General features: G+C 46.8%; 6 protein-coding genes across 6 annotated transcripts; 3 read left to right on the top strand and 3 right to left on the bottom strand.

Moving 5' to 3' along the window:
• Window positions 1-1,556: 1,556 nt before the first annotated feature.
• Window positions 1,557-5,571, bottom strand: EDB82DRAFT_500133 (CHAT domain-containing protein). Its single transcript, XM_025735473.2, has one exon. It carries the CDS (start codon window positions 5,380-5,382, stop codon window positions 1,888-1,890), a length of 3,495 nt encoding a protein of 1,164 aa, XP_025586177.1. The 5' UTR covers window positions 5,383-5,571; the 3' UTR covers window positions 1,557-1,887.
• A 1,733-nt stretch (window positions 5,572-7,304) lies between these two features.
• Window positions 7,305-8,304, bottom strand: EDB82DRAFT_500131 (uncharacterized protein). The gene has a single exon (XM_025735472.2). The coding sequence runs from the start codon at window positions 8,210-8,212 to the stop codon at window positions 7,466-7,468; it is 747 nt and encodes a 248-aa protein (XP_025586176.1). The 5' UTR covers window positions 8,213-8,304; the 3' UTR covers window positions 7,305-7,465.
• A 972-nt stretch (window positions 8,305-9,276) lies between these two features.
• Window positions 9,277-10,655, top strand: EDB82DRAFT_536791 (chaperonin 10-like protein). Its single transcript, XM_025735471.2, has 4 exons — window positions 9,277-9,616; window positions 9,669-9,768; window positions 9,817-10,000; window positions 10,049-10,655. The coding sequence occupies exons 1-4, from the start codon at window positions 9,343-9,345 to the stop codon at window positions 10,520-10,522; spliced, it is 1,032 nt and encodes a 343-aa protein (XP_025586175.2). The 5' UTR covers window positions 9,277-9,342; the 3' UTR covers window positions 10,523-10,655.
• Window positions 10,656-11,014: 359 nt separating this feature from the next.
• Window positions 11,015-12,568, top strand: EDB82DRAFT_500127 (TLC domain-containing protein). Its single transcript, XM_025735470.2, has 3 exons — window positions 11,015-11,165; window positions 11,234-11,541; window positions 11,596-12,568. The coding sequence occupies exons 1-3, from the start codon at window positions 11,069-11,071 to the stop codon at window positions 12,478-12,480; spliced, it is 1,290 nt and encodes a 429-aa protein (XP_025586174.1). The 5' UTR covers window positions 11,015-11,068; the 3' UTR covers window positions 12,481-12,568.
• Window positions 12,569-15,411: 2,843 nt separating this feature from the next.
• Window positions 15,412-18,424, top strand: EDB82DRAFT_575365 (KatG2 precursor). Its single transcript, XM_025735469.2, has 5 exons — window positions 15,412-16,020; window positions 16,071-16,298; window positions 16,346-16,777; window positions 16,832-16,967; window positions 17,019-18,424. The coding sequence occupies exons 1-5, from the start codon at window positions 15,735-15,737 to the stop codon at window positions 18,277-18,279; spliced, it is 2,343 nt and encodes a 780-aa protein (XP_025586173.1). The 5' UTR covers window positions 15,412-15,734; the 3' UTR covers window positions 18,280-18,424.
• A 2,682-nt stretch (window positions 18,425-21,106) lies between these two features.
• On the bottom strand, window positions 21,107-22,601 carry EDB82DRAFT_556111 (major facilitator superfamily domain-containing protein; the record flags this gene model as incomplete). The annotated part of the gene is made up of 2 exons (XM_025735468.2): window positions 21,107-22,335; window positions 22,389-22,601. 2 exons carry the CDS (start codon window positions 22,599-22,601, stop codon window positions 21,175-21,177), a joined length of 1,374 nt encoding a protein of 457 aa, XP_025586172.1. The 3' UTR covers window positions 21,107-21,174.
• Window positions 22,602-25,152: the final 2,551 nt, after the last annotated feature.

Below are 25,152 nucleotides of genomic sequence, written 5' to 3'. Positions count from 1 at the left end.
GTATTCTCTTCAATAGTGAATAGAGGCTGTCCAGCCGCCGGCGCCATCGGTTCTGGAATTTGGGCCATCGTTGAGAATCCAAGTGCTCAGTTAGACGTCTCATGGACATCCTCCTCGAGTTTAGGGGGTTCGGGCATATTTTCGAGCCAAATTATCTCCGTATTCTCATCAATGGCGAATAGAGGCTGTTCAGCCGCAGGCGCCAGCGGTTCCGAAATGTGAGCCATTGTTGCGAATTGCTGGACTCCCTTAGACGGCAGGTGAGCGATGGGTTACTGAGGTCGGGGGTGGCCTCGGTGGCCTGTGTGTCCGACATGGCGGACGGCGGACAAGTTGGGAAGGAGCGAGCACGACACTGCGAGTGAACGCGACACTACAGATCAAGAAACATCATAATCAAAGGTACAGGATAAAACGTCACTTATTCTAGGTTATAGTAAAAGAAAAGATTGTAGTTGTAAGGAATATTATTGTAAAGGTAGATTACTTTGCGTTGTTGTCTGTGGTTGTCTGTGATTCATTACACACAAATGCACCATTCTCCTTATCTCATTAATTCATACACCTCTCTCATTCCTTCATGCACCTTGGCCTCTCCTGCAAACATCAAAGAGGTTTAATGTTCCTCCTCCCCTTCGCAAATCGATATGTCCCATCTCCTCCTACCAACATTCCCTCCGCTTCCCAAAGGCTCAGAAACATCAAAAGCTGTAATATTGCGGTGCAGTTATGCGTATGATGATGTCGCTTCATGTGTCCCTCGGAATTTGCAGAATCGCATTCTAAATGCCATAAAGCAATATAGGAAGCTGCACCTCTATAGGAGCGAAGAAGAGGAAGAGCTAACTGTAAGAGGTGTTACGACGTTTCTGGTGTCGCCGAGAAGCCACTTTATATAATTTAGGCTATAGATCTTAGGCTATTTATTCTTATCCTAAAACTTAGTCACCTCTTATGGCAAGCAGACCTGACGGAAGGGGAGCTGCACTTTTATTTCAAAGCGAAGATACCTTGTTTTTACGATCATGGATGATGATCATCTCCACTAGAATGCTTGGCTCCGAGCTCCAACAGTTGGACGTTTCCAAAACTTCGAGTTTGCTTCTTATTTCGCAGTTCGCGCAGAGTGGCTTGATGAACCCTCACAGGAATGGCGAACCATCCCAATCATGTTCTACGGAAAGAAAGTCGAAACTACCGAACCCCCGCCGCCCCTTAGTGCCATTCCCAGTGCACGGCTAAAGAGACGAAATTAGTATGTCACTTTATGCTTCTTAGACTACAGTTCTTAGACTACTTATTTTTATACCCCAAGACTTATCTAGGAGGTCCTTTTTTCTGCTACCTACCAGACGCGTCGCATCTTGTCTTTCGTCACCCAATCTCAAACCTCCACTGGGGACTATGCACTTCGTATTCAAGACACTGGAACCCCAGATTGAAAGCAATTTGCCTATTCTTAGCGGAAACTTAAATCGCGTATCATTAAATACCCATGTTCTAGTTGTTCTTCGGCAAAGCAATGCCGTTAGTTATATTGAGCTTAACCGAAAAGAGTCATTCTCCTTGTGCTAACAACCACTAGGCGTCGACAACCTAGAATACCCCTACGAATACTACAAATAGATTGAGGTCTGGATCGATTGTAATGTAGCATTTGACGTCTCGTACGATTTCAATGCCATGAGTGGATCTGCTGCGGTTTATCGTGCCGTAAATCAGTGTGAAGCTCAGCAGTTCAGCACACCGCGTTTGTTGGCGACGGACGTAGTATCAGAGTCATGCATAGGTTTGTAGCTCAGCCGTGGTGCATTCGGAAACAGACTGGTCATTCTCAGCCCACCCTGCCAATGTTGCGATGACCTCCTTTGTAGGAAAACAAAACATTTATACACCGAAATGGACATATGGCACCCAGTAAGCGGGAGCCGTACTATCGTCTTCGCAAGAAATAATATCCCTAGCTTCTCTCTCACCTCCCCGAACACTTCTAGACACTGAACCGCCATCCTCGTCCATACTCTCCAGCCAAGCATCCCTCATCACTCTCATGGCCCTGTGTAGCCCTCGGCATACCGCATTATCGGTCATCCCTTCTTCTTTGATGGTTTCATATGTGATACGCGCAACATCAACACAATGCTCGTCCTGTACCCTCCACAATGTTCCGACGATGTGTCTAAACCCCGCCAATTGACAGGCACTGATGAGATGGATACTTTCGTCGATAAATTGCTCATCCTGAACACGCCCTGTGCTGCACGCCGAAAGATATGCGAGAAACGGCGACTCTTCATGAAGGTCCAACTCCAACAGGTTTGCTACCGTCAGGGGATCGTTCACATCGCCGAAGCACAGATGACTCTTTGACGGATTGGTGCTATCCGTGTAGCCGTGCCCTGCAAAATGGAAGATCTTGCTACTTCGCAAGTGATCCAATGCATTTTGCTTGTCCGAACCAGCGATCACACATTTCACTCCTCCCATACTATTGCAAATCTTGCTGACCAGCTCAACTTCTTCCATGGCCTTTGGCAGGGGAGCCTGATTTTGTGTCTTCTCCATGGCGACGAGAAGAGCCTTCGCTGGACCTGTGGGTGCTTTATGACGACGACGGCCATGTACCAAGGCCTTGACAGATGGGCTGTAGGACGATATCACCCGATCCATCACCGTCTCCTCAGATCTCTGTAGATGAAGTCCAGCAGCATGTATGGGGAATCTACTCAAGTGTCCAGTGGGAATCCACCAGACATGAGGCCATTCCTGTCCCTCTGACGGTGTTTCTGTAAAGCCCAACGCCTTCAATATTGCATCCATAAATGAGTTCCAAAGTAACTCGAGTGTCTCAGGACTCCCATAATCATGTTCGGCTACGTCAAAAATCGCAGTATAATCATTCAAATTCGTAAAAACTAGTGATGTTAGTCTCTCTTCTTGTATGATAATAGCTTCGATGCCCATCCAACTGCTGTTAATCACCACCACAGGACCGTGAATTGCAGCGGAAAAGATCTGATCAGTTGTCAAGGGCCCTAGAAAATCTTCAAATCCTGGTTTCAGGCGAATATTGGTAAGTAGGTCATCGAAAGCCTTGCCCGCATCACGACGACGGCGTCCATTCAGCAAGTCCTTCTCATCTGACAGTGAGCTGTTGGAAGAATCAAGCTCGCTTCGAAGCCTCACGAACTCATCTGCCAACTCAGGGAATCCTTTCTGGAGGTCCTGGATATCCGTGCGTATCTCATCCAACGATGCAGCGAGTAGTCCACGCCCCTGTTCCAGTATAGAAAGAGCTTCCGAAGGCTTCTTTTTGATCCTGAGAGCTGCTCCTGCTGTATTGGCTGCGAGACCTGCGGCATGGCCCAACAAGTACTGCCTATCAGCTGTTTCAAGCGAGCGCACTGAAGCAAGCATAGGGACCATATCTAGGGCTGCAAGTCCTGTTTCATATGACTGCTCATACTCAGGACATAGCTCCACTATAGCTGTTGCAGCAATGACGCGACGCAAGGGATCACCTGTAGGATGTGTGACTGCTGCTTGATAGTACCCGACTGCTTTCTCCATATCACTATGCAGTTTCGATAACGTAAACTTGCTGACATGTAAACCACCTAGTGTAGTCCAGTGCTCTGTTCTGGATGGAGAGTCGTCAGGTGTGAGGTCCAGAGCCTTTTTTGAGATTTCGATGGCTTCGTTCACATCATCTAGGGAGCCTCCACCGCTCTTCACCTGCTTCTGTAGTAGAATGGCGAAAGTGCTCCTAGCAGTTGATCGTCCAGTATATTTGTTAGTCATTGCGTAAGCGACCTTTCTGCTAAGCCGTATGCTGTCTTCGAGATCCTGCGCCGACTTCAGTGCATCATATCGGCAACTGAGAGCTGAAGCAAGCCGATTCTGATATGTCTCTATGTCCGGATGATCATCTGAAACACAACCGAGTGCTTTTTTTGACATTTTGATTGCTTCATCCAGAAGACTGATATCCCCGTAGCTCCGATTGTACTTCTTTAGTAACGCTGAAGCCAGGTTATGGAGTTGAACGTGCCGATCAGGGTCTTCCTCCGTTGTTGCGTTTAGGGCAGATCTAGCGTAAAATATAGCATCATCGAGATCCACCAGCGAGCCAGTTATACGAGACCGAACAGAGAGTGCTGTTGCCAGGTTATTCAGTACTAGTTGGAGACCCGGTTCATCCTCTGACATCACTCTCAGGCTTTCTAGGCCATACCGGACAGACTCGTCAACTTCAGTGGGGTCCCCAGTTCTTTCGTAGAGAGCCATGAGGTTGACGGAAATATTGTTGAGTTGTGTAGGCCAGTCAGGATGAGATTCTCCGCCCTTCTCAATAAACTTTCTATTGAGACTGATGCACTCCTCAAGGTCCTTGAGCATGCCCGTTTCAAGATATAGCGAGTGTAGCCGGAGGTAAAGAAATCGTATGCGAATCAGCCAGTCAGGGTCATCCTCCGAAGTAGGAGCTATTGCTTCTCTGACCATCGAAATCGATTCCTGTAGATCCGCCAGAATTCCTCTTTCAACATAAAGCTCATCAAGAGACAACGCCAGACTGAACTGATGAGCCGGCTTTGCTGCCTCCTGATCTCGTTTGATAGCAGATGATTTGGCTGACTCATTGCTATTCGTGATTACGGACAAGGACTCTCGTCGCAGTTGTACGACCTTCTCTAGATCATCCAACAGTCGAAGATTTAAGTGCCTTAGATCGTACAGCTCGGCGAATGTCTCATACCACATTGCACGGTCATGGTGTTGATCCGAGGCAAGGGCAAGTGCTTGCTCTATATGCATTGAAGCATTGATGAAGTCTTGTTCACTCCCTATTCGATCATACTTCTCTTTCAGTAGTACCCCAAGATTAAACTGTTGTATAACCTTGCTGGGGGTTCCATCTCGCATCTTATGCAATGAAGACTCTGTCAAGACAATTGATTCATTCAGGTCAGACATATCTTCAGTGTGGAAAAAGAGATCGCCCAATTGTAGTCCTAGCCAGTACGAGTACTTATCAAAATCTGCGGAGCCGACGGGTGATGCATCTATAGCTTGGCGTTCGAGAGATGATGCCTCTTGAACATATTTCTGGTCAGGTTCAATGTGCTTGTATCTTTGATAGAGAGACCATGCAAGAGCATGCAGCCATACTGGGTGCTTTTCAGTGCCTTCAACAGTGATTGCAAGCGTCTGTCTTGCCAGAGAAATTATCTCTGGAATTTTAATTGGGTCATCTGACTCTCGATAAGAGGAAACCATTTCTTGCAAAGCATATTCGGCTTCTATAAGCACATCATGGTTGGTCTCGACATCAGGTGACTGCGTCTTTAATGCGCACGATGTGTTTGTTGATTGTTGGTTCATCTTCACGATAGTATATTCAAGGGTTAAGTGCCTTTATTTCTCCTCAAGTCAAGACAAGGGACGAAGGTAGGCCACATGGAAGTTTTGTAATGATGGAGTTGTCAAGAGGCGGATGCGGCTTTTCGTACCTATGCCACGTTACATGGGGTACGCTGACGTTGCTGACGAATAACCTTAACTAAAGATAATTGGCTGGATTGAAGAAGAGGGAAGGGGCTAAATCTGTTGAGATGTTTACCCTCAGAAAATATGCGTTAAAATGAGAGTCGGTCGACAACGTGATTGGTATTTGGGTTCGGGTGTCTAGGGGACCAGGAAGTGGCGTCAAAAGAAGGCTGAAAAGTAAATTTACGCGATTACTTGACTGGTCAAAACAATATGGATCCACACTGTTAAGATGATGCAACTTTGATAAGGCAGAGAAATATGCAGCTTCATGGCCAGCTCTTCCTCTGAAAAGAAAGAAGCCTCAGCCACCGGAAGCTGAAGTACAGAACACATAAGATATAAAGCAGAATGACCCCCGATTAGATAATATAGTGTCCACGTCTTCAATCAAATTTCCGTTCACAAACACCTACTTTCCCTCACCTACCACATTCACCGATCAGAAGAATACCAGTCATGGCACATTGGAAAAAGGAAATAACACCACAATGCATCATGCTCATCTGTGCCTTTGCTACCCTAGCGATTATAGGGTATTATTTCTTGCGGAAGTGGACAAACAGGCTGAAAGCAGGCATGAAGATATGAAAAATGGCTGTGAGATGGCCCGAACCCCCAACCAGATGCCGATATCCAGTCAGGAGTCAATGAGTTCGAGTACGCTTCAACGGAACACGAAAAGGTACGTATTCCGATAATAAAGTTTCTAAAAAAGGTATAAATTTAACAAAAGTATCACAGCAAGAGGACAAGTAACAAGGCTATGCGGTTATAAAAGGAGGAGGTGCCATCCAAAGTAGTAAAGTTAGACAAAGACTACGAAACTCAACTTCCCGTCATTTTTGGCATATCGACTTCGCACAACCGTCATTTCTTTATTCTTGGACTTGACTTATACGTCAACGGGTCCAAGTAGAAACTATGGGCACCACATTCAGCAAATTCAATAACAAAACTTTTGAAATCAGTTGCATACGTATCGGTATTGCCCTTACGGCCTTCGCCTGCCTATTGATCGTGCATCGTTTCTGTACTTATGACAAACGGGGGCGTCATCGCTCTAAAAAACCACCCAAAACCGAAGAGGGATACTGAACGAAAAGCCCTCATCCACCTGGAGTCGTTATGACGAATCATGCGGAGCAGACAACGACGAATGTTGGCGACACAACAACCATTTTTCAACAACATCTATCATGGATATCGACTAGGAGATCTACCCTTCTCAAGTGGTCGGCCAATACACATTGTGGAATCTGTTTGTCCGACCAAAGAAGAACACAGAAAGCAAAGGAATCTTTTCGGGGAGTCACGGGGTTATGTTTGGTATCTTCCTCAATGTTCACAACTTTGATCCGAGTGGCAATTATCGACATCTTGAAGGGGAGGGAATACGGTGGTATCTGATAAGGGCGCACCCTGATGATTAATTTTAAGATTCACGGCATCAAATAGACTTCATTGCTTTCGAACGTGAGCCATTGACGCAAATGATACGTGTCATTTAGTTGATCCAAAGTCTCTTGCTCTCAATTTGACTTGGTAAAACTTAAGTAGCTCCAAGCAACATCAACAGCACGAATTCGGTCTCAATCTCCCTGACTGACGACTTGCTTTAGAGATAACTCATACACCTGATCTGAAACAAACAACATGTCGTATGAGTATTTCAGTTCACATGTAAACGCCAAACATCTACAACTTACGCAGAATCCAGTATTTCAGGTAGCCTCTACGCAGATCATGTCATCTTAGGAGGAAAGGCTGCAAGATATAGACTGATTAAAACGTTCTATTTCTCGCCATTTCTGACTAACTACAGAGTTTTAAGTTATTTCTTTGTTTGTCCGGCGAATATTTGTGTAGTTTGTCCACTAGATCATACAACCTTGGGCAGCGGACCTCTGACACAACTTTACCAAGGGAGCTCTTGGCCTTTGTTCGTGACGAACTTGCCCGAAGTCTTCTCTCGAGTAGCGCCATCAATTATCTCGAGCATGTCCTTGACAGATCTTTCGACACTCTCAAGCATGGCCAAAGGGAATCCCCACTCCGTCGCGGCCGCATCACCCATCTCCGTGCTCACAAAGCCTGGGTGAAGCGCAAAAGCAACCAAACCATCATTTTGCACATGCAAAGCCTGCGTAAGCCAGTTTAAAGCGGCTTTACTAGGCCCATATGCGCCAGCGACAACCTCCTGGAAAGTAATACATCCAACTGATGAAGAGACATTGACAACTTTAGGGGCAGAAGACATCTGCAAGTACGGCCAAAGGCCCTGAGTGACGGTAAGGGGACCGATAGTGTTGATCTCAAAAGACGATCGAAGATCACTGGTGGGTATCTCAAGTACTGGGTGACTTGGGGGGCTGAAGGCGGCGTTATTGATCAGTACGTCGACGCGATCAACGTCAAAGGCGGCCCTGATGTACTCAGGAGAGAGGGCAGTGGAAAAGTCCAACTGGACGACGGAGATGGTACTGCCATCACCTCTTGGGGCGTCTTCAAGAGCAGCTTCAAGAGATGACTGCGACTTGTCACTGCGGACAGTCGTAAAGACAGTGGAATGGGCACGAGCGACAAGAGCTCTGACAAGTCCAAGGCCTATGCCTCTGTTACCTCCAGTAATGACATAGACGGTGTTTGTGTTGTTAGACGTCATGATAATCTTAGGCAAAACAGGCGTAAATGAAAAGGGGCAATGCTTTCAAAAGGGGCAAGGTATTTATGAAAGCAAGATTCGTACTGACGAACGAAAAGAAGGGCTGCGTCTTATAAGTGACGACCAGCGTGATTTACCATGGTCAGCACCCGGCCAATGAAGCGCTGCGTGGAATGGATTATTGATCATCCGTCTTCTCAGCCTTGGCGGGTGTAAGTGAACCAACAATGAAGAGACGCAAGTTGCACAAAGGGACCTATGGGAGAAGGGCTCCTGAGCATCCTTACCGGACACACATGATGGGGGCGGACTTCATACTATGATGACTTTGCTAGAGACTGAAACCACTTGCTGTAATTGATTCACTGAGTTCTATCAAACCCAAAAACCCGTACAGCGGTTGTTTTGGTCGGTGTTGGCAAAACGTCCCCATACGATCCAAGTGCGTGGTTAAATAGAAAAGTGACATATGTTCCTTGAAGAACTTCGAATTTTAAGAGTCGCCTGAAATACAACATCTTCCAGGAGAAAAACACTTCTCTACCTTGGCGCGTCTACAGTACACCAAACAGCTCATTGTAAGTTGCCTCTTGACGCTGACTTGACTCATGCCCAACACTGTCATTCGGATGGCTCCCAAGAAATCTCCCGAGCCTTTTCGCTATTCCAAGTTCGGTCCTGCATTTTTGTTGGTAATCTTGTTATACACCCAATATGTTGACATGTTTATCAAAAATGATTCGAGCGTAACCTTCCATCGAAGGTTGGGGCAAGAACCCAGTTGGTGCATTTGTCGCCAGATGTCACCGAGGCAGCTGTGGATTGTTGGCGGTGTCTCCTGGTCTAGTAAGTTTTCGAAAAGGAATTATTTGAACTTTAGGGCATAAACAAGAATATGTAGCATAAGTATAACCTACAGATCATAAATTAACTAACAATTTTCGTCTCTTATGCCTCAAGAAACCAAAACTTCTGACACCCTGCTAACATCAGTTAGGCAAGTGGAGTATCTGAAGTCTCATTATTCAGCATCTTCTATGACGTTATGAACTCATCAGAACATTACAAATCATCCCTCAAGTCTCACTCTTGGCGTATCTCCAACACACAAGTCTAATTGAACAAATTTCATGATGAAGGCGATCCAGATCAAAGAGTTCAACGCACCCTACTCCGTGTCAGAAGTAGATAAGCCCAAACCCAAACCCCACCAACTTCTGGTTCAAATCAAGGCGGGCGGGTTTTGTCACACTGATTGCATGGCACTCGGAGGGGAATTCAACTCAAAGCTACCATTTATTGGATCCCACGAACCAACTGGCGTTGCTGTGGAAGTTGGTTCTGAGGTTCAGGGTTTTGCGGAAGGTGATCGTGTAGGATGTCTCAACTTTGACAGCTGTTGCGGTAAGCATGGGTACTGGGGGAGCATTGACAGCTGTTCTGATAAATAATACAGGAAAGTGCCCGGACTGCAAGGCTGGAAAGCCCATATACTGCGACGCTCCTCTCATGAAGGGAATCACTGCGGATGGAGCTTGGGCAGAGTACATGGTAGCGTGAGTATGCTCTATCTTGGCCTTGCGGAACCTGCTAACTATTTCCAGCGATGCTCGTTTCGCAGTCAAGCTACCTGATGCACTCGAATTTCCCACTGCAGCCTGCATGATGTGCGCAGGTGCAACCATATACGGAGGAATCAAGAACGCCAAGGTTCCAGCTGGAGGTTCGATTGGCATAGTCGGTATTGGTGGTTTAGGGCATATCGGAACCCAATTAGCAAAGGCAATGGTACGTACAACTTCTTTCGGATGCAAACTGAGTCTAACGTACATACAGGGCTATCAAGTCGCTGCTATCGACGCCAAGCAAGACACCTTGGATCTCGTCTCATCCTACGCCCTCAAGCCCGACGTTTGCGTTCTTGCGTCTGACTCTCCCGAATCTTCCATGAGGAAAATCACAGACGTTATTAAAAGCGATTATCCAGGTCTCGACGCGACAGTCATTGCGACAGACGCACCCGCAGCATTCGATCTCGCTGCCCAACTCACGCGCAAACACGGCACGATGGTCCTCCTAGGCCAGCCCGAAAAGGGCATCACGCTATCTTATCAAAATATTATTTTTCGAGATATAAAGCTGGTAGGATCTCTCCTCGCAGATCGCCCTGTGTTGGAAGAGCTCTTGGAGCTGGTTGTGAAGCATGATATCCAGGTCGAGATCAAGGAGTGGAAGATTGAAGATGCTGAGAAAATGAGGCAAGAATATTTGACGGGCAAAAACAGCGGCAAGAACGTAATCGTATTCTAGTTTACGATGTTGGTGAATATAAAACTGTTGGGATCAGTCCACAGTGGCGGGTAGCAGAAACATCCTCCTAAGTCTTAAGGTATAAAAATAAATTACCTAAGAAACATAGCCTAAGTAGCATAAACTGACTCACTAATTTCGTCTCCTATGCCCCTAGCGTGATGCAGTTTAAATACCCTGATCTCATAACGAGATAAGCTCACTTCATCTAACCACTAACATCGACCGATTGACATGCTAAACTGATCCCCGAACACGAACACGTTTATTTTTCGGTTTCAATACCAATCGTTATCCTTTTTCGCATTCATTTTGTGGTCAACCCTTTTTTCTTCCTTCGCAAATTAGATAAACGCCGCGGGCTCCCGCGGAATGCCAAGCGAGATCATCCCACAATAACCTGATGGTGATCCTATTTCCATCAAACTAAAAAAAGGAGAGATTTGTTTTAAATCTCCGACGTAAATCCATTTTATTCTCGGGCTTATATAACAGTCGATCTGCAGAATATCTTGGATTCCATGTTCTGTATTGCTGATACTCATCATGGCTACCAAACTTCACTCATCAAGACATCACGGAAATAAATACAAGCGATCAGACCACTTCTCGCTGAAGAAATGGCTTATTGATAATCAAATGGGTAAGTAAAATTATATCCATCGTCATTACCCTCACCGACATACGTTCCCACAATACTGACTTTGGTAGGCATATGCCTCACTTTGCTCGCCCCGTTACTGCTTGCCCAATGTAACGCCGTCACGCGTGCTTTTACGGAAAAATTCACATCGCTATCTTATTTGAACCCCGAAACAGGGGAATATGGCGTCGGCTTTGGCGACAATTATTTGGTGGTAGTCCTGATCGTTCTCTTAACTGGTCTTCGCGATGGGACGATGCGCTTCGTTCTGGGGCCGATTGCCTCAGCATGGGGTTTGGGCAAAGACAAGTCAATGAGGTTCAAAGAGCAGGCGTGGTTATTTATCTACTATTCCACATGTTGGTCTGTGGGCACTGTATGTTTGTTTATACCTCCATCTACTGGGTTTCTGCTAATATCCTATCCCTAGTATATTTATGCTACATCTCCATATTGGCTGGATCTCAAGGCTATGTGGACGAATTGGCCCAATCGCGAGGTCTCAGGCCTTATGAAATCTTATATGCTAGCTCAACTCGCTTTCTGGCTGCAGCAGATAATCGTCGTTAACATTGAGAAACGTCGAAAGGATTACTGGCAGATGATCTCTCATCACATTGTCACCATCGCTCTAGTGTACAGCTCGTACCGTTACGGCCTCACCCGCGTTGGTAATGTGGTGTTGATATTGATGGATCTCAATGATCTGATATTCTCAGTGGCCAAGTGCCTGAAGTACATGGGACTTCAAACCTTGTGCGATATCATGTTTGGTGTGTTTGTTGTCAGCTGGGTGCTTTGCCGGCACGTTGCATTTGTTATGGTTTGCTGGTCTGTCTACGCCCATAGCTTGGCCATTGCAGGTTCAACGTGTTACATTGGCTCAGGAAAAAATATTGACGGTCCTAGACTTGTGCCACAAGGGTATTTTTACATGTTTGAGCCACTGATATACGACTCTGGGCGGATCTGCTACGACTACACCATCAAGTCACTCTTCCTTAGCGGTCTATTATTCTTGGAGGGTTTGATGATTTTCTGGCTTGTTATGATTATCAAGTTGGTCGTCAGAGTTCTCCGTGGTGGAAATGCAGAGGACACGCGCAGCGACGATGAAGGAGAGGCCGAGGAACAAGAGATCATGGCACCTATACAAGTTGTGGTTGATACGGAGAAGTTTGAATGTCCATTGCGTTTTTCATCCAGTGGAAGAGGCACATCGTGTGTTTTCCAGACAACAAGTGGTTTGACGATTGGGCAGGAAAAGAAAAACTATTTAGGTCGAATCGGCTGCGAGCAGAGGATATCACGTTGAAGATGATTACAACGTGGGTCAGATATGCCTTCTGTTTCAATAGTCCTATATTAGAATACGTAATGTTTAATGGCTACAAGAACTCGCCTTCCACAACAAGTATTATGACCGATGTCATTTCCTGCATGTTTGTCTCAGATTTGACCGATGAGTATGCAAGTATTTTTATCAGCTGTCAAGACGGCACGTTCGATACCGAGCAGTTGCCAAGTTCATAACCACATTGATATCAACAACCCTCAGGGAATCACAAAAAATAAACACTTAAAGCATAAGAGACGAAATTAGCAGGCCACTTTATGCTGTTTAGGTCATGATATTAGGTTATTTATTTTCGTACCCTATAGCTTTGAGGGATTCTTTTCTACTACTACCCACTAGACAACGAAATGCCTGGAACCTTTGGCTTGGCATAGATTCATCGACAATCTCGGATTTCTTGTCAAATTATATCCGGTCTCAAAGCATATACTGCCCATACTATTACCAGTCACTGATGAGTATTGGCAATGGTAGGGTATCTCCTGTTCGTTGCTCGATTTCTAATGATTGGAAATCAGTAGAGTTCTGACTTGACTGCTCTTGGCCATCATTCCATCTCATCCCATTCAACACCGATGGTACTTTAGTCAAAACTATATCGTACCCAGAAACAAGACTATCCCACATTGCCGATGCTTCCTTTGTCACAAAAGATCTTACCACGAAGCTCTCCTCGTTAGCTATCTAGCTAGATGAAGCCTAGCGCCAAGAGGTCTTCCAAGGTGAAGAGTGGCGAAGGCCCGAAGCGAAGGCCTCATCCCTGCGCGCTCTTGTCAATCTTCGCATGATATTCATTACCCTACCCCGCACGCAATAAACGATCATCAGTGCATTGATTCCAAATCAGAATTGTGTCCAGGCGAGTCTAGGAAGGAAGAAGACTGTAGGCCGATGATTCGGGAAGTTCTGTTAGTCCTTTGGGGATTAGGTTTCCCGTGCTATGCCGCATGCTCGCATTGTTCTTTAACAATGGACTGTAACACCTACCTATAAAGTGGCTTGCTAATAGATGCAGGTACATTACACCAGAGCCGAGTAGGGTAAAATAACACTAAAAATAGAGTTGTTATGTGACACCGAGCGAACGCGCGCGAATCACAGGACGGTGATTGAGAGAAAATGTGTTTGTGTGTGGCTTGAAAAGTGATGGGTTACTCATGCAGGGTATCCACGGCTCTTGTGAAGCCATCAACTGCGCCATGAACCTGCAGAGGGGCAATCTTGAAGAGTTAGAGAGCTTCTGTTTTAGTCGAGCAATATCGTTCAGCGATAAGATTCTCGGCGCAGGGGTAGACAGACAAGACCGGATGATTGTTGCCACCCTTGACAGGAAAGGCAATAGTTGGGGGTCTTATGCGGTGACATCGTCGATAGAGTTGCCGTTCTAGCGCTGCAGGATAACCGAGGTGATGGAATCGTTTTGATTGAGCGCTTTGATGCTTGGCTTTCACCAAGTAGCCAACAGAGAGGAGCAAACCAGATCATTTTTGTGTGATTGTGATAGAGGACATTTATCGCAGAGCCAAGAATGCGTGCAGAAGTCGGTATTTTCCATGGCTATTATTAGAAATAAAGTCTCGGCGAAGGAACATGCACTTTGCTCTGTTGTTGAGAAGGATGAGCCCCAGTTGACTGAGTGAGAATTGATGGATCAGACAAGGTCGCGTAATGGGCCATGCATGCATCTGACCCCGAAGTGCAGTTTTGTGCTGTGCTGTGCTTACAATAATAAGCTCAGCTACGAGCCAAGACCAGAGACAGCAGCTTACCCTTGTCACGAGGTTGCTTGCTGTCAACGTCAGCATCCAATACTTGAAATCTGATTCGTACAGGCTGTTCTTGGCTTTTGTGCATTTAATCTGCTGTACCCAAGACATTGACTGCGGTCAGATAATGCTCAAGCCCTAAAGACGCTAGGATCCATCCACAGCAGAGTACAGGTTGCTAAGTGCGCCGCGTTTTGATACGGAGTGACACAGCATTCGAGGCCACCGCAACAATTGTCATTGTCTCAGTTTTACAGTATCTTCCCAACTTGTACAAAGTGACTGTCCCTTGATGATGAATTCGATCAAACCAACTGATTGATGTACATCAACTCGGAAAAGTGACACGGCATTTGGACTTGCTTAGGGCCATTTCCTCCGGGCCGCCTCCACGGCATTACATTGATTAATCTGTTTCACTAAAGCCCGATTGGACCACCTACGGGCACAAGCGGTGGGGGTTTCGGGGACATTAGTGGGATGGACGAGACACACTTGGCGTTGCAGTCCACTGAATGATTCCCAAATTATTGAGCCAGTCTAGAAACCGACAAAGAACGCGCCCGTTTACAAACTTTGTTAAATGAAGATCCCTTGAATAAAGCTTAATTAGTCTCAAATCGAATGATTCCGTGACCGAAAGTTTATATCAGGCTAAAATTACCACCTTCTTTGCCTGATATCTCACGTAAACGAATAGTAATGCAGAAGCCGTAATACTTAGCCACTGATTTGACCTTCTGTAAACATACCTAAATCCCTGTCGGCAGTTGGGGTACTAACTGCAGGCTTGGAGAAAGAAGGCTTGGACTTGGACTTGGGCCTTGTAGGGTACCGCTTATCAGGGTCCCATCAGAATCAGCACTTGATTTCTCCGTCTCCACACCCGCTACGGAAGAGACAACTAGACAAGGTATCGTCACCGCCTATCACCATCTGTTTGGAGTAAGAAACACCACAAGGGGAGCCCGGCTTCGTAGCCTAACACTGCAGAGGCCCCAGCATGACGTTGATGTTGGTGCTTAGAAGAGAAGGCTGCGTACTTGGCAAAAAGGATGCACTTTCTGCTTTGCACACGTGCTACAGCCCACCACCAACCTTGACCCTGTCATTTCCTTGTAAACAGCCTCCTTGCTTTTGACTTTGCCCCATCGCAAATAGCTACCCGCATGAAAGTGAGCGACTTGTCTTGTACCTTTCTTGATCGTAATGGCTTATCCCAGCATTTGACTTGTTGCAGGACGCCATATTCCACTAACAGTACCGGCTTGGTCGTTGCAGCCCCTGTAGATCCAAACAGCCTAGTTTCACTCCCGCCGCCTACAAAACTAAACATAAATCCACCTCAAATTCGTCACACAACACAGGTCTACTTACCCACTCATCTACTCGCTCTGTCAGTATCACCATACATACAGATCTGACAAGACAAGAGACCTATTCGTTATGCACGCCAAATCTCTCTTGCTGGCTACTGGCCTTGTGCCACTTGTAGCTGGCGACTGCCCCTTCGCCGCCAAGCGTGATACCCAACAGAACTTGTTGCCACCAAGAGAAATCTCCGAAGACTTTGGACGATGCCGCGTCGCCAGTAACCAAGCTGGTGGTGGTTCAAGAACCAAGGACTTCTGGCCTTGCCAGCTACGACTCGATGTTCTTCGACAATTTTCGCCCCAGATCAACCCACTAGGCGAGGAGTTTGACTACACCGAAGCGTTCCAGTCTTTGGATTGTGAGTACCCGTACTACCAGTTTAATGGACAAGTTGCTAACAACTTTCAGTCGAGGCTCTTAAGAAGGACATCCACGAGCTTCTTACTGATTCTCAGGACTGGTGGCCTGCTGACTTTGGTCACTACGGTGGTCTCTTCATCCGTATGGCTTGGCACAGCGCTGGTACTTACCGTGCCATGGACGGTCGCGGTGGTGGTGGAATGGGTCAACAGCGATTCGCTCCTCTCAACAGCTGGCCTGATAACCAGAACCTTGACAAAGCCCGTCGTCTGATCTGTATGTATTACTACTACGTCTGAGAACTCGCATTCTAACCAACCCAGGGCCTATCAAGCAGAAGTACGGCAACAAGATCTCTTGGGCTGATCTTATGCTCCTCGCTGGTAACATCGCCCTCGAGAGCTCAAACTTCACAACTCTTGGTTTCGCCGGTGGCCGTCCCGATACCTGGCAAGCCGACGAGTCCATCTACTGGGGTGCCGAGACCACTTTCGTCCCCAAGGGTAACGATGTCCGCTACAACGGTAGCACTGACATCTACGAGCGCGCCAACAAGCTCGAGAAGCCTCTTGGTGCCACTCACTTTGGCTTGATCTACGTCAACCCTGAAGGTCCTGATGGTAGCTCTGACCCCAAGGCTTCGGCCCTGGATATCCGAGAAGCCTTTGGCCGTATGGGTATGGATGATGAGGAGACTGCTGCTCTAATCATCGGTGGACACACCCTTGGAAAGACCCACGGTGCTGTCCCTGGAAGTAAGTAGTCATGAGCTTCAAAGACAGACTGAGTGTTGACTAACTGTTGCGCAGAAAATATTGGCCCTGAGCCCGCGGCTGCTGACCTTGGAGAGATGGGTCTCGGATGGCACAACAGCGTTGGTGAGGGCAACGGTCCCAACCAGCAGACCAGTGGTCTCGAAGTTATCTGGTCCAAGACCCCTACCAAGTGAGTCTCACCACCTACTACTTCCCCTCCACTCTCACTAACGAATACCAGGTGGAGCAACCACTTCCTTGAGAGTCTTCTCGGCAACAAATGGACTCTAGTTGAGTCACCAGCAGGCGCCCACCAGTGGGAGGCTGTCAATGGTACACTCGACTACCCTGACCCATTCGACAGCACCAAGTTCCGCCGCGCTACTATGCTCACCTCTGATCTTGCCCTCATCAACGACGAATCTTACCTCAAGATCTGCAAGCGCTGGCTCAAGAACCCCGAGGAGATGAACGAGGCTTTCGCAAAGGCATGGTTCAAGCTTCTTCACCGTGATCTCGGACCCACTTCTCGATACCTCGGACCTGATGTCCCCAAGGAGAAGTTCATCTGGCAAGATCCCCTCCCTGAGCGAAAGGGAGATGTTATCACCGACGAGGATGTTTCTAGCCTCAAGGCTGCTATTCTCGAGACCGAGGGTCTGGATATTTCCAAGTTAGTTTCTACTGCCTGGGCTTCTGCTTCTACCTTCCGTGGAACCGACAAGCGTGGCGGTGCCAACGGTGCTCGCATTGCTCTTGAGCCTCAGGTCAGCTGGGCCAGCAACAACCCAAAGCAGCTGAAGCAGGTCCTGTCCGCTCTCAAGAGCGTCCAGAAGGAGTTCAACGGCAAGTCCGAGTCTAAGCAGGTTTCTCTTGCCGATCTGATTGTTCTCGGTGGTGTTGCCGCTGTTGAGAAGGCTGCCAAGGACGCCGGTTTCAAGGACATCGAGGTTCCCTTTACCCCCGGTCGTGTCGATGCTACTCAGGAGCAGACCGATATCACTCAGTTCAACTACCTTGAGCCTCTCGCCGATGGCTTCCGCAACTACGGACACGGAACTGCTCGTGCTCGCGCAGAGGAGATTCTCGTCGATAAGGCCGCTCTCCTCACTCTTACCCCACCCGAAATGACCGTCCTTGTCGGTGGTCTTCGCGCTCTCAACGCCAACTTTGACGGTTCACCCAACGGTGTTTTGACTGAGAAGAAGGGTCAACTGACCAACGACTTCTTCGTCAACCTGCTGTCCCCTGCTTTCAAGTGGTCCAAGAAGGACCAGCGCGGTGAGCTCTGGACTGCCACTGACCGTGCTACCAAGTCCACCAAGTGGACTGCCACGCGTGCTGATCTCGTCTTTGGATCTCACGCTGAGCTCCGTGCTATTTCTGAAGTTTACGGCAGCGCTGATGCCAAGGAGAAGTTTGCTAAGGACTTCGTTGCTGCCTGGACCAAGGTCATGAACCTCGATCGCTTCGACGTCAAGGTCAAGAAGGAGAGCAAGTAGAGATGTGCGTTAATGGTTTGAGGCACTTGCCCCTTTTCTGTTTTAGACTTAAATATTTCCCTCTTCCTTTTACATATTGCGATTAGCCTTTACTTTAGTTCATACTATTTTCGTACAAAAGAATACATTAAAAACATTCACGTCCAAAACTTACGCGTTTAGCATTTGAAGGCTATCTATCAGTTTTACATATTCGAACTTGTTGAATAAGATGACAACGTGCTTCAGATGGACTATACTTGGCGGAGAAGAGTTTCGAATTCTAAGGGCCTCATAGTATCAGAAAACTACCTGCTGGAAGCATAAGAGACGCGATTAGCGGGTCCGTTTATGCTCCTTAGACCATAGTCCTTAGACCATTTATTTTTATACCCTAAGACTTAGGGGCTAGCTTTTTTGCTACCCGCTATAGGGGGGATATAGTATGGAAGCAGCTTTATGTGGATTTGCAAACAAAGCTTACCACCTACAACAAACGTGTTGTTGGGTCCCCAGAAAAGCGAAAGGTTTTCTGCCTGCTCCAGCACTAGCCTCTTGGAATGCGAACTTCAAGTTTATAGCAGAGCAATTTGGCAACGCTTTTACACTCGTTGGATGCGATCCACCTGACATCAAAGACAAATTCTGATCTGCTTCAGGAGTAGATCTTGCATGGCAAACCTTGGACAAGATCATCGAATGCGACTTTTGCAAGTACTTCAAGTCTTCTGAGAAAACCCACTACACGAGAGATCCAAATCGGACTGATACCTGGGTATGTACACGCTGTTCATAAATGAATCGCCCTTGCACATATACCCCGAGAAGCGTGTCACTGGAACTTTGGGGAGTTGATCCGCCGTATCTGAGACCGGCTTCCGGCGAACTTTCGCAGTATCCGACTGGGCCGCATCACAAGCTCGCCTTTCACAATACGATGTCTTTTGGACAGATCAACACGCCAGTTCGCATTCCAACGCCATTCACTATGCAGCCACTTGAGATCCTGGGGTTGGAGGAACAAAACGATCTCCTGGCACCTGACAATGAAGCCGAACATGAAGATGGAGAATATGAGTGATTGGGAAGGCAATCACACCATAGTTCGCAATGAGGTTGTGTTGTATTGAGCGGAGGGGAGAAAATGAACAATGAGATATAATTGCTAAAGACATTTACTTACATGGGTTAGCACTGTGATTAATGGGTAAAAGGGAGTAAGGAAGATGAAAAACAAGACATAATTGCGAAAAATAGTCACTGGTATTATTAGCTTTATAAGTAGTAAGGATTAATGGCAACAGGGCAAGTTGCGAAGACGGCTTTGAAAGCTTATGCTGTCAAGATGTATAGACTCCTTTACCCACCAAGCGTTTACCTTGAGGCGGTTAAACGTCGGCAAGCTCGGTTTTTTCAACGTCAATGAATTACATTCACCTCAACTCCTTGCTTACACTCTCTTTCTTCTACCACTTATCTTTACCGCCTGGATACAGAAATTATTTAGCAAGATTATATTTGAGAGTTTCATACAATTAAGAATACTTGCGAACAGATCCGACCAGCAGGGTAGAAGCGCGTCTATATATCATTGTCGTTTCTTCAACAACTAGAGCAGCGCTTCCATATGACATCGTCATCTCAGCAAAGGTTAGATTATATGAAATTTACTAAACACAATCTATCATCTTTGCGAAATACAGGCTAATATACATAGTAGGTAGTACTCAAAGCTAACACGTTGTGAAAACGACAGATTAGCATGATCTTTGCGAAAAGTACAGATGCTAGCACCGGGATGTCAGATAACAGCTTGCAAGCTCTTGAGGATTTAGACACCACCTGAAACAACTGCTAAAGATCATAGAGCAAGATTCAATTCGAAGACAGTGCAACATGGGGCATCAACTTGACGGGGAATTGTGTCTCTTGGAATATGCTGAAATAACTGCAGAATCTCAATATGTAGGTCTCGCAATCTTCTCAGTTGGAGCCTGAAACCACGTCGCTGCGCAAGTCCTGGATAATGCCATAAGAAAAGATTCCAGAATCTCAGTATGTGGGCTTCGTAACTTCAAAAAATGCATCAGTTGACTTCTTAGCTGCAGCCACAGAGATGAAGCGGTGTGTGCCTGTGTGGCACCGTGTACACTCTGCAATGTTTCAATTCGCACTGGCTCTTTTGCTGAACATTCGCAAAATGCTATATGAGCTTCAAATAAGCCAAGATGGAAATTTGGCTAAGGGAGACTGAATACGCTTTTGACCTGGTAGGAGAAACTGGTACTTAAAGGGCAGTAGTCTAATATTCGCAATATCAGTTTATTAAAAAACAGTGTGACTAGGATGTTGAATTTTAACCTGGTAAACCTCCTTTACTTACTAATTGTAAAATTGCAAAATTGCAAGATATATCTAATAGATAAAAAGAAGAAGAAAAAGAAAAAGTGACAAGTGAAAATAGTAGTGGTAAAGAAGAAGATTTATCTTAGTGTATTGCAAAATCTTTCAGTGTATCTGGATAGTGATTTCATCTGAATAGTTTTTATGTACTGGACAACATGCAAGTAGTGATATCTTACAGTTACTCTAGGTAATTGATACAGATTCAGACAATTAGTGAATGACAACTTATATAGTTTGCGAAGGACGATTGTGGTCTATCTTGAGCTCTCTCACTTCCCTTGTACCAGCCAGGTAAGGTGTGCTATAGCCACGTAATTGTGCACGTGATATCCCTCACGTCCAACAACAATTCACTCGACCAAATGCAACAGGGACAAGGAAGTAATCATGTAGAAATCATAAACATTATATTCTGTATCTCATAGTGCGTTTTTTGCACCCTCTATCGTAAAGTTAAAGCTCTAAAAATGCTTCTAATTAAACCTGTGGTGTTTGTTCCATTTCAATCATCTAAGCCATGTCGCTAGCCTTCTTCTCGTACTGCTCAACAATGACATCATTCTTCTCGTTGTCAGTGATCTCATCGACATGAGACTCGGGAGTCTTCTCGACGAGGATCTTCATGCCGCCACGGACCCAGCACACAGCGACGTAGCCGAGAACGTAGACAAGGCCAATAGTAGGGACAATATAGCTGATACGAGTGCCCTTGGCATCAGCAATCGCTCCTTGGATAGGGGGGAATACAGCTCCGCCTGATACACCCATAACGAGGATACCAGCAGCACGTCGAGTGTGTCGGCCAAGGTTGGCGGTACCGAGGGCGAAGATTGTGGGGTACATGGGAGCCTCAAAGAAGAAGATGGCAATCAGAACACCAATGGAGGCAGCACCGGAACCAGCACTGCAGTAGGCAGTGAGGGCGATGGCGATACAAGAGTAGACGACCATGATGAACTCGGCCCGGAGGAAGACAGCCAAGCCGGTGGCAAAGAAGCGGCCAACGGTGAAGGTGATGAGAGCGTAGCTAAGCATGTTGCTGGCAGAGGCAGTAGAGACACCACCGTTCTCGTGAGCGTAGTTGATGAAGAAGGTGGCGATGGTAACCTGGGCACCAACGTAGCAGAACTGAGCACCGAAGGCGAACCACATGTTGTACTGCTTCCAGATGGAGCCCTCGTTGCTGTGTCCAGCCTCATCCTCGATAACAGCCTCGGAGATCTCAGGAAGCTTGGCAAAGAAGAAAAGAACAGCAACAGCGGCACCAGCACAGGCGACAGCGAGGTAGACAAACTGGACATTGGTAAGGCTGTTCTGGTTCTCACCAGTGAAGAAGAACTTGGAGGCGATCAAGGGACCAATGAACGAGGCAACACCGTTCCAAGACTGGCAGAACTGGAGGCGAGCGTTGGCACTTGCTGGGTCACCGATGACGACTGCATAAGAGTTGGCAGAAGTCTCGAGAGTGGCCAGGCCGCAAGCAATCACGAGTGTACACGCGCAGAAGCCGCCGAATACTGCGCGTCCGTTGGCATTGGAGTCGGCCGACTTGGCAACGGGCCAGAACAGGATGGCACCAAGAGAGTAGAGAGAAAGACCCATCAGAATGGTTTGCTTGTAACCTCGTCGCTTAAGAACCTCGGCGGCAATGGGAGAGAATAGCAAATAACCCTGTGAGATGATTAGCATGTTGTACAAGGTGACATCTGTGATCAACCACTTACACCACCAAAGTACATGACCTGGAGGCCAGTGGACTCGAGACGGCTAATGCCGAGAACAGTTTGGAAATGCTTGTTGAGGACATCGAGAAGACCGTAGGAGAAACCCCAGAGGAAGAAGAGAGAGATGACGAGGGAGAGGGGGAAGATGAGGGCGCGGCCCTTGAGGTAGCCGCCGGCCAATTGAGGCGCCGCAACAGGAACACCACCAGCCATTGTGATATAGAGATAAAAAGACAAAGAAGTCTAAATGATCTATCAGATTAAAGCTGATGAGATTGAATTGATTGATGAGGAGATGAGTGCTGATGAACAAGAATTGTTTGGAGGTGATGCAAGCACATCTTTATACAAATCTCTCACCCCAGACTTCACACCAAAAAAGCCCAGATTTTATCGCCCCGACACTAAAACCAAGAGTCGAATCCACTTTCCCCAACACTCCTCATTCTAAAAATCCCCAGACTCCAGACTTGGGGTTGGAGTCGGGTCAGTGTGGAGGATGAGCAGCTACTAGCGGAGTAAACAAGCTTCTCCATAGCTCCACGACCCCAACTTGCGAAAAAAATCTTGTTGGCCAACAGTCCAGTGACACTGACGGCGTCGCCTAACCCGGGTCCATGAATCGAGACCAGTCTGGGGAAGAACCATAAAACAAGCTACGAGTGGGGGAGGAACAAGCTCAACCAGTCGTCTTCTTGGAGTCAGACGCCAAGGAGACCATGTCCCCAACTTAGACTACATCAGGCAAAGGCTCTGTGGAGAGCTGTTGCAGGTCGGACCGACAATACGGCCGTTGATGGCTTCACTAAATAAGCTTAGCAGGTCAAGGCGCCGCTTTGTAGATCTTCCGGGGCGACATTCAATTCGCTGTTGAGCGACAAAACGGGTTCTCAAGGCTTTGAACTATTCGGGCCTTTACACACGGTCCAAGGCACGCTATTGACCGGCATCGGCAGTATCTCCCTAGTTGAGGGCGAGAGCGAGCTACAAGGCTGGATGGGTGAGCTGTTGATTCGACGCGCTACCTCTTGCTTTGTGCTTGCATCATGCCATTGGACCATCAGGCTCCAAAGTTGCACGCCAGATGGAGGTAATTTGTGAAATGGTTGCACAGTTGATAGCCCCAACTAGTGAATCAAGCTTCAAAGCAAGTCTGTTGTTGAGCAGCTTCTCCTCAGGGTATCAGAAAAATTGACTGCTGGAAGCATAAGAGACGAAATTAGTAGGTCACTTTATGTTCCTTAGACTATGGTTCTTAGACTACTTATTTTTATACTCTAAGACTTAGGAGGCTATTTTTTCTGCTGCCCACTAGCTTCTATGAGGTTTTTACTCTGTGAATGCATGCCATGTGCTGCACACGATCAAGGATAGCTCCCCTGGCTCACTTTTGGAGTACATCTTGGCACTCATCATCCTTGATAGATTGGGTACGCATCACTCACTAGACTGGCTCGAAAGCCACAGATCTGTTGCATCCGGCCCGTATATGATGCCACTGGTCCAACAATTGGGGTCAATCTTTACCCAAAACACGCGGTCATTCAAACCGCGTTAATTAATATCGCGCAATTGCCAGCATAAAGGGGTCGATGATCCAATATGACTGACAGTCCAAGGACGAAGGGAACAAATCCTTCCTTGATCCTGGCCTGGCCTGGCCTGAGCTTTGTCGCAGCGAGAACTATACCCTAGCTCACTGAGGGGAACGCAGTCTGGCCTTGGCAAAATGAAACAAGAGAATTGGGGAAATCCTCCGGAATGCGTCTGCAAGAAATCCCATTCTCGTCAAGTCACCCGTAGTCGTGAACGTAATCTCAAATCTGGGTCTAACCCCTTTGTGGTCTGGTTGCGAAAATGCTTCCAGGAAGATTCGATTCCTTCTAATGGCCACGTGAGGTCCGAAAATCAAACTCTTTAACGTTAGTCCCAGCAAAGACTGCAGCGATAGCTTGTGCAGACGGGCGTAACCGATTCATGAGGGCTGCAGAAATAGTGGCTAAGCCGTTTTTATCATGGCTGTAGGACGGTTTGGCCCGACAAGCCACTTTAGATCCCATCCAAACTTTTGCATACACAACGAATTTTACAAGCTTGTCTTTTGACATTCGATGGTCTGTCTAGTCCCTTACACATGCGGTTACCTTGGGCGGCTTTGCCTTGATCAAGATTTCAGATGTCGCCACTATCGATGCTGATGTGTTTGATGGGCACCCGAGAAACTGAAGACACAGTTGATTGATCCTGGCGTGAAAGTGAGAGAAAATAATCAAGGAAAAATCACTTTCAGCTCACGAAAATTCAAGTTAGTGAATTGGTTGTTTCTGCTCTCTTCAATGAACTGTCTCCACTAGCCTGGAATCAAATTAATAGTCTGAGCTTGAAGCTAATGCATCCACTTTGCCTCATCGTTGCTGTGATGCCCGAGCTTGTACTGTGTAATGAACAGGCATGAATAGGTTGATGTATTAACAGGGTTGTTGACTGTTTCGTAAACATGCTTGCCACCAAAACTGATATTTGAATGCAAGCTTTCGGTGGTGAAATGTCTCGCCATATAATAATACAAGTCGAAAAACCAGAGCAATGAATGATATTGTCAACTATCGAAGAATGATGTTGGCATTCCTACGGTTTGGTTCTTGGGATGCCAGGTTTAAAGAAGTAACAGATCTAGGGTAGTTTTCGATGAAGAGGGACAAGACGCGCCACAGATAACGCGTTTAGATTGGACCCATAAGTATCTGATATGTTATCTAATCTT

Source organism: Fusarium venenatum (assembly GCF_020744135.1).
Source record: "Fusarium venenatum strain MPI-CAGE-CH-0201 chromosome Unknown EDB82scaffold_2, whole genome shotgun sequence".
Taxonomy (NCBI): domain Eukaryota; kingdom Fungi; phylum Ascomycota; class Sordariomycetes; order Hypocreales; family Nectriaceae; genus Fusarium; species Fusarium venenatum.
The sequence above is the reverse complement of the archived record's forward strand: the minus strand, read 5'-3'. Positions and strand labels throughout refer to the sequence as shown.

Bases quoted from the DNA above. Each gene is read 5' to 3' on its own strand.
- EDB82DRAFT_500133 (XM_025735473.2), bottom strand. From the start codon at position 5,382: ATGAACCAACAATCAACAAACACATCGTGCGCATTAAAGACGCAGTCA.
- EDB82DRAFT_500131 (XM_025735472.2), bottom strand. From the start codon at position 8,212: ATGACGTCTAACAACACAAACACCGTCTATGTCATTACTGGAGGTAAC.
- EDB82DRAFT_536791 (XM_025735471.2), top strand. From the start codon at position 9,343: ATGATGAAGGCGATCCAGATCAAAGAGTTCAACGCACCCTACTCCGTG. The intron at 9,617-9,668 runs GTAAGCATGGGT...TAAATAATACAG, and splicing joins CAACTTTGACAGCTGTTGCG to GAAAGTGCCCGGACTGCAAG. The intron at 9,769-9,816 runs GTGAGTATGCTC...AACTATTTCCAG, and splicing joins TGGGCAGAGTACATGGTAGC to CGATGCTCGTTTCGCAGTCA.
- EDB82DRAFT_500127 (XM_025735470.2), top strand. From the start codon at position 11,069: ATGGCTACCAAACTTCACTCATCAAGACATCACGGAAATAAATACAAG. The intron at 11,166-11,233 runs GTAAGTAAAATT...TGACTTTGGTAG, and splicing joins GCTTATTGATAATCAAATGG to GCATATGCCTCACTTTGCTC. The intron at 11,542-11,595 runs GTATGTTTGTTT...TCCTATCCCTAG, and splicing joins CATGTTGGTCTGTGGGCACT to TATATTTATGCTACATCTCC.
- EDB82DRAFT_575365 (XM_025735469.2), top strand. From the start codon at position 15,735: ATGCACGCCAAATCTCTCTTGCTGGCTACTGGCCTTGTGCCACTTGTA. The intron at 16,299-16,345 runs GTATGTATTACT...TAACCAACCCAG, and splicing joins CAAAGCCCGTCGTCTGATCT to GGCCTATCAAGCAGAAGTAC. The intron at 16,968-17,018 runs GTGAGTCTCACC...AACGAATACCAG, and splicing joins TGGTCCAAGACCCCTACCAA to GTGGAGCAACCACTTCCTTG.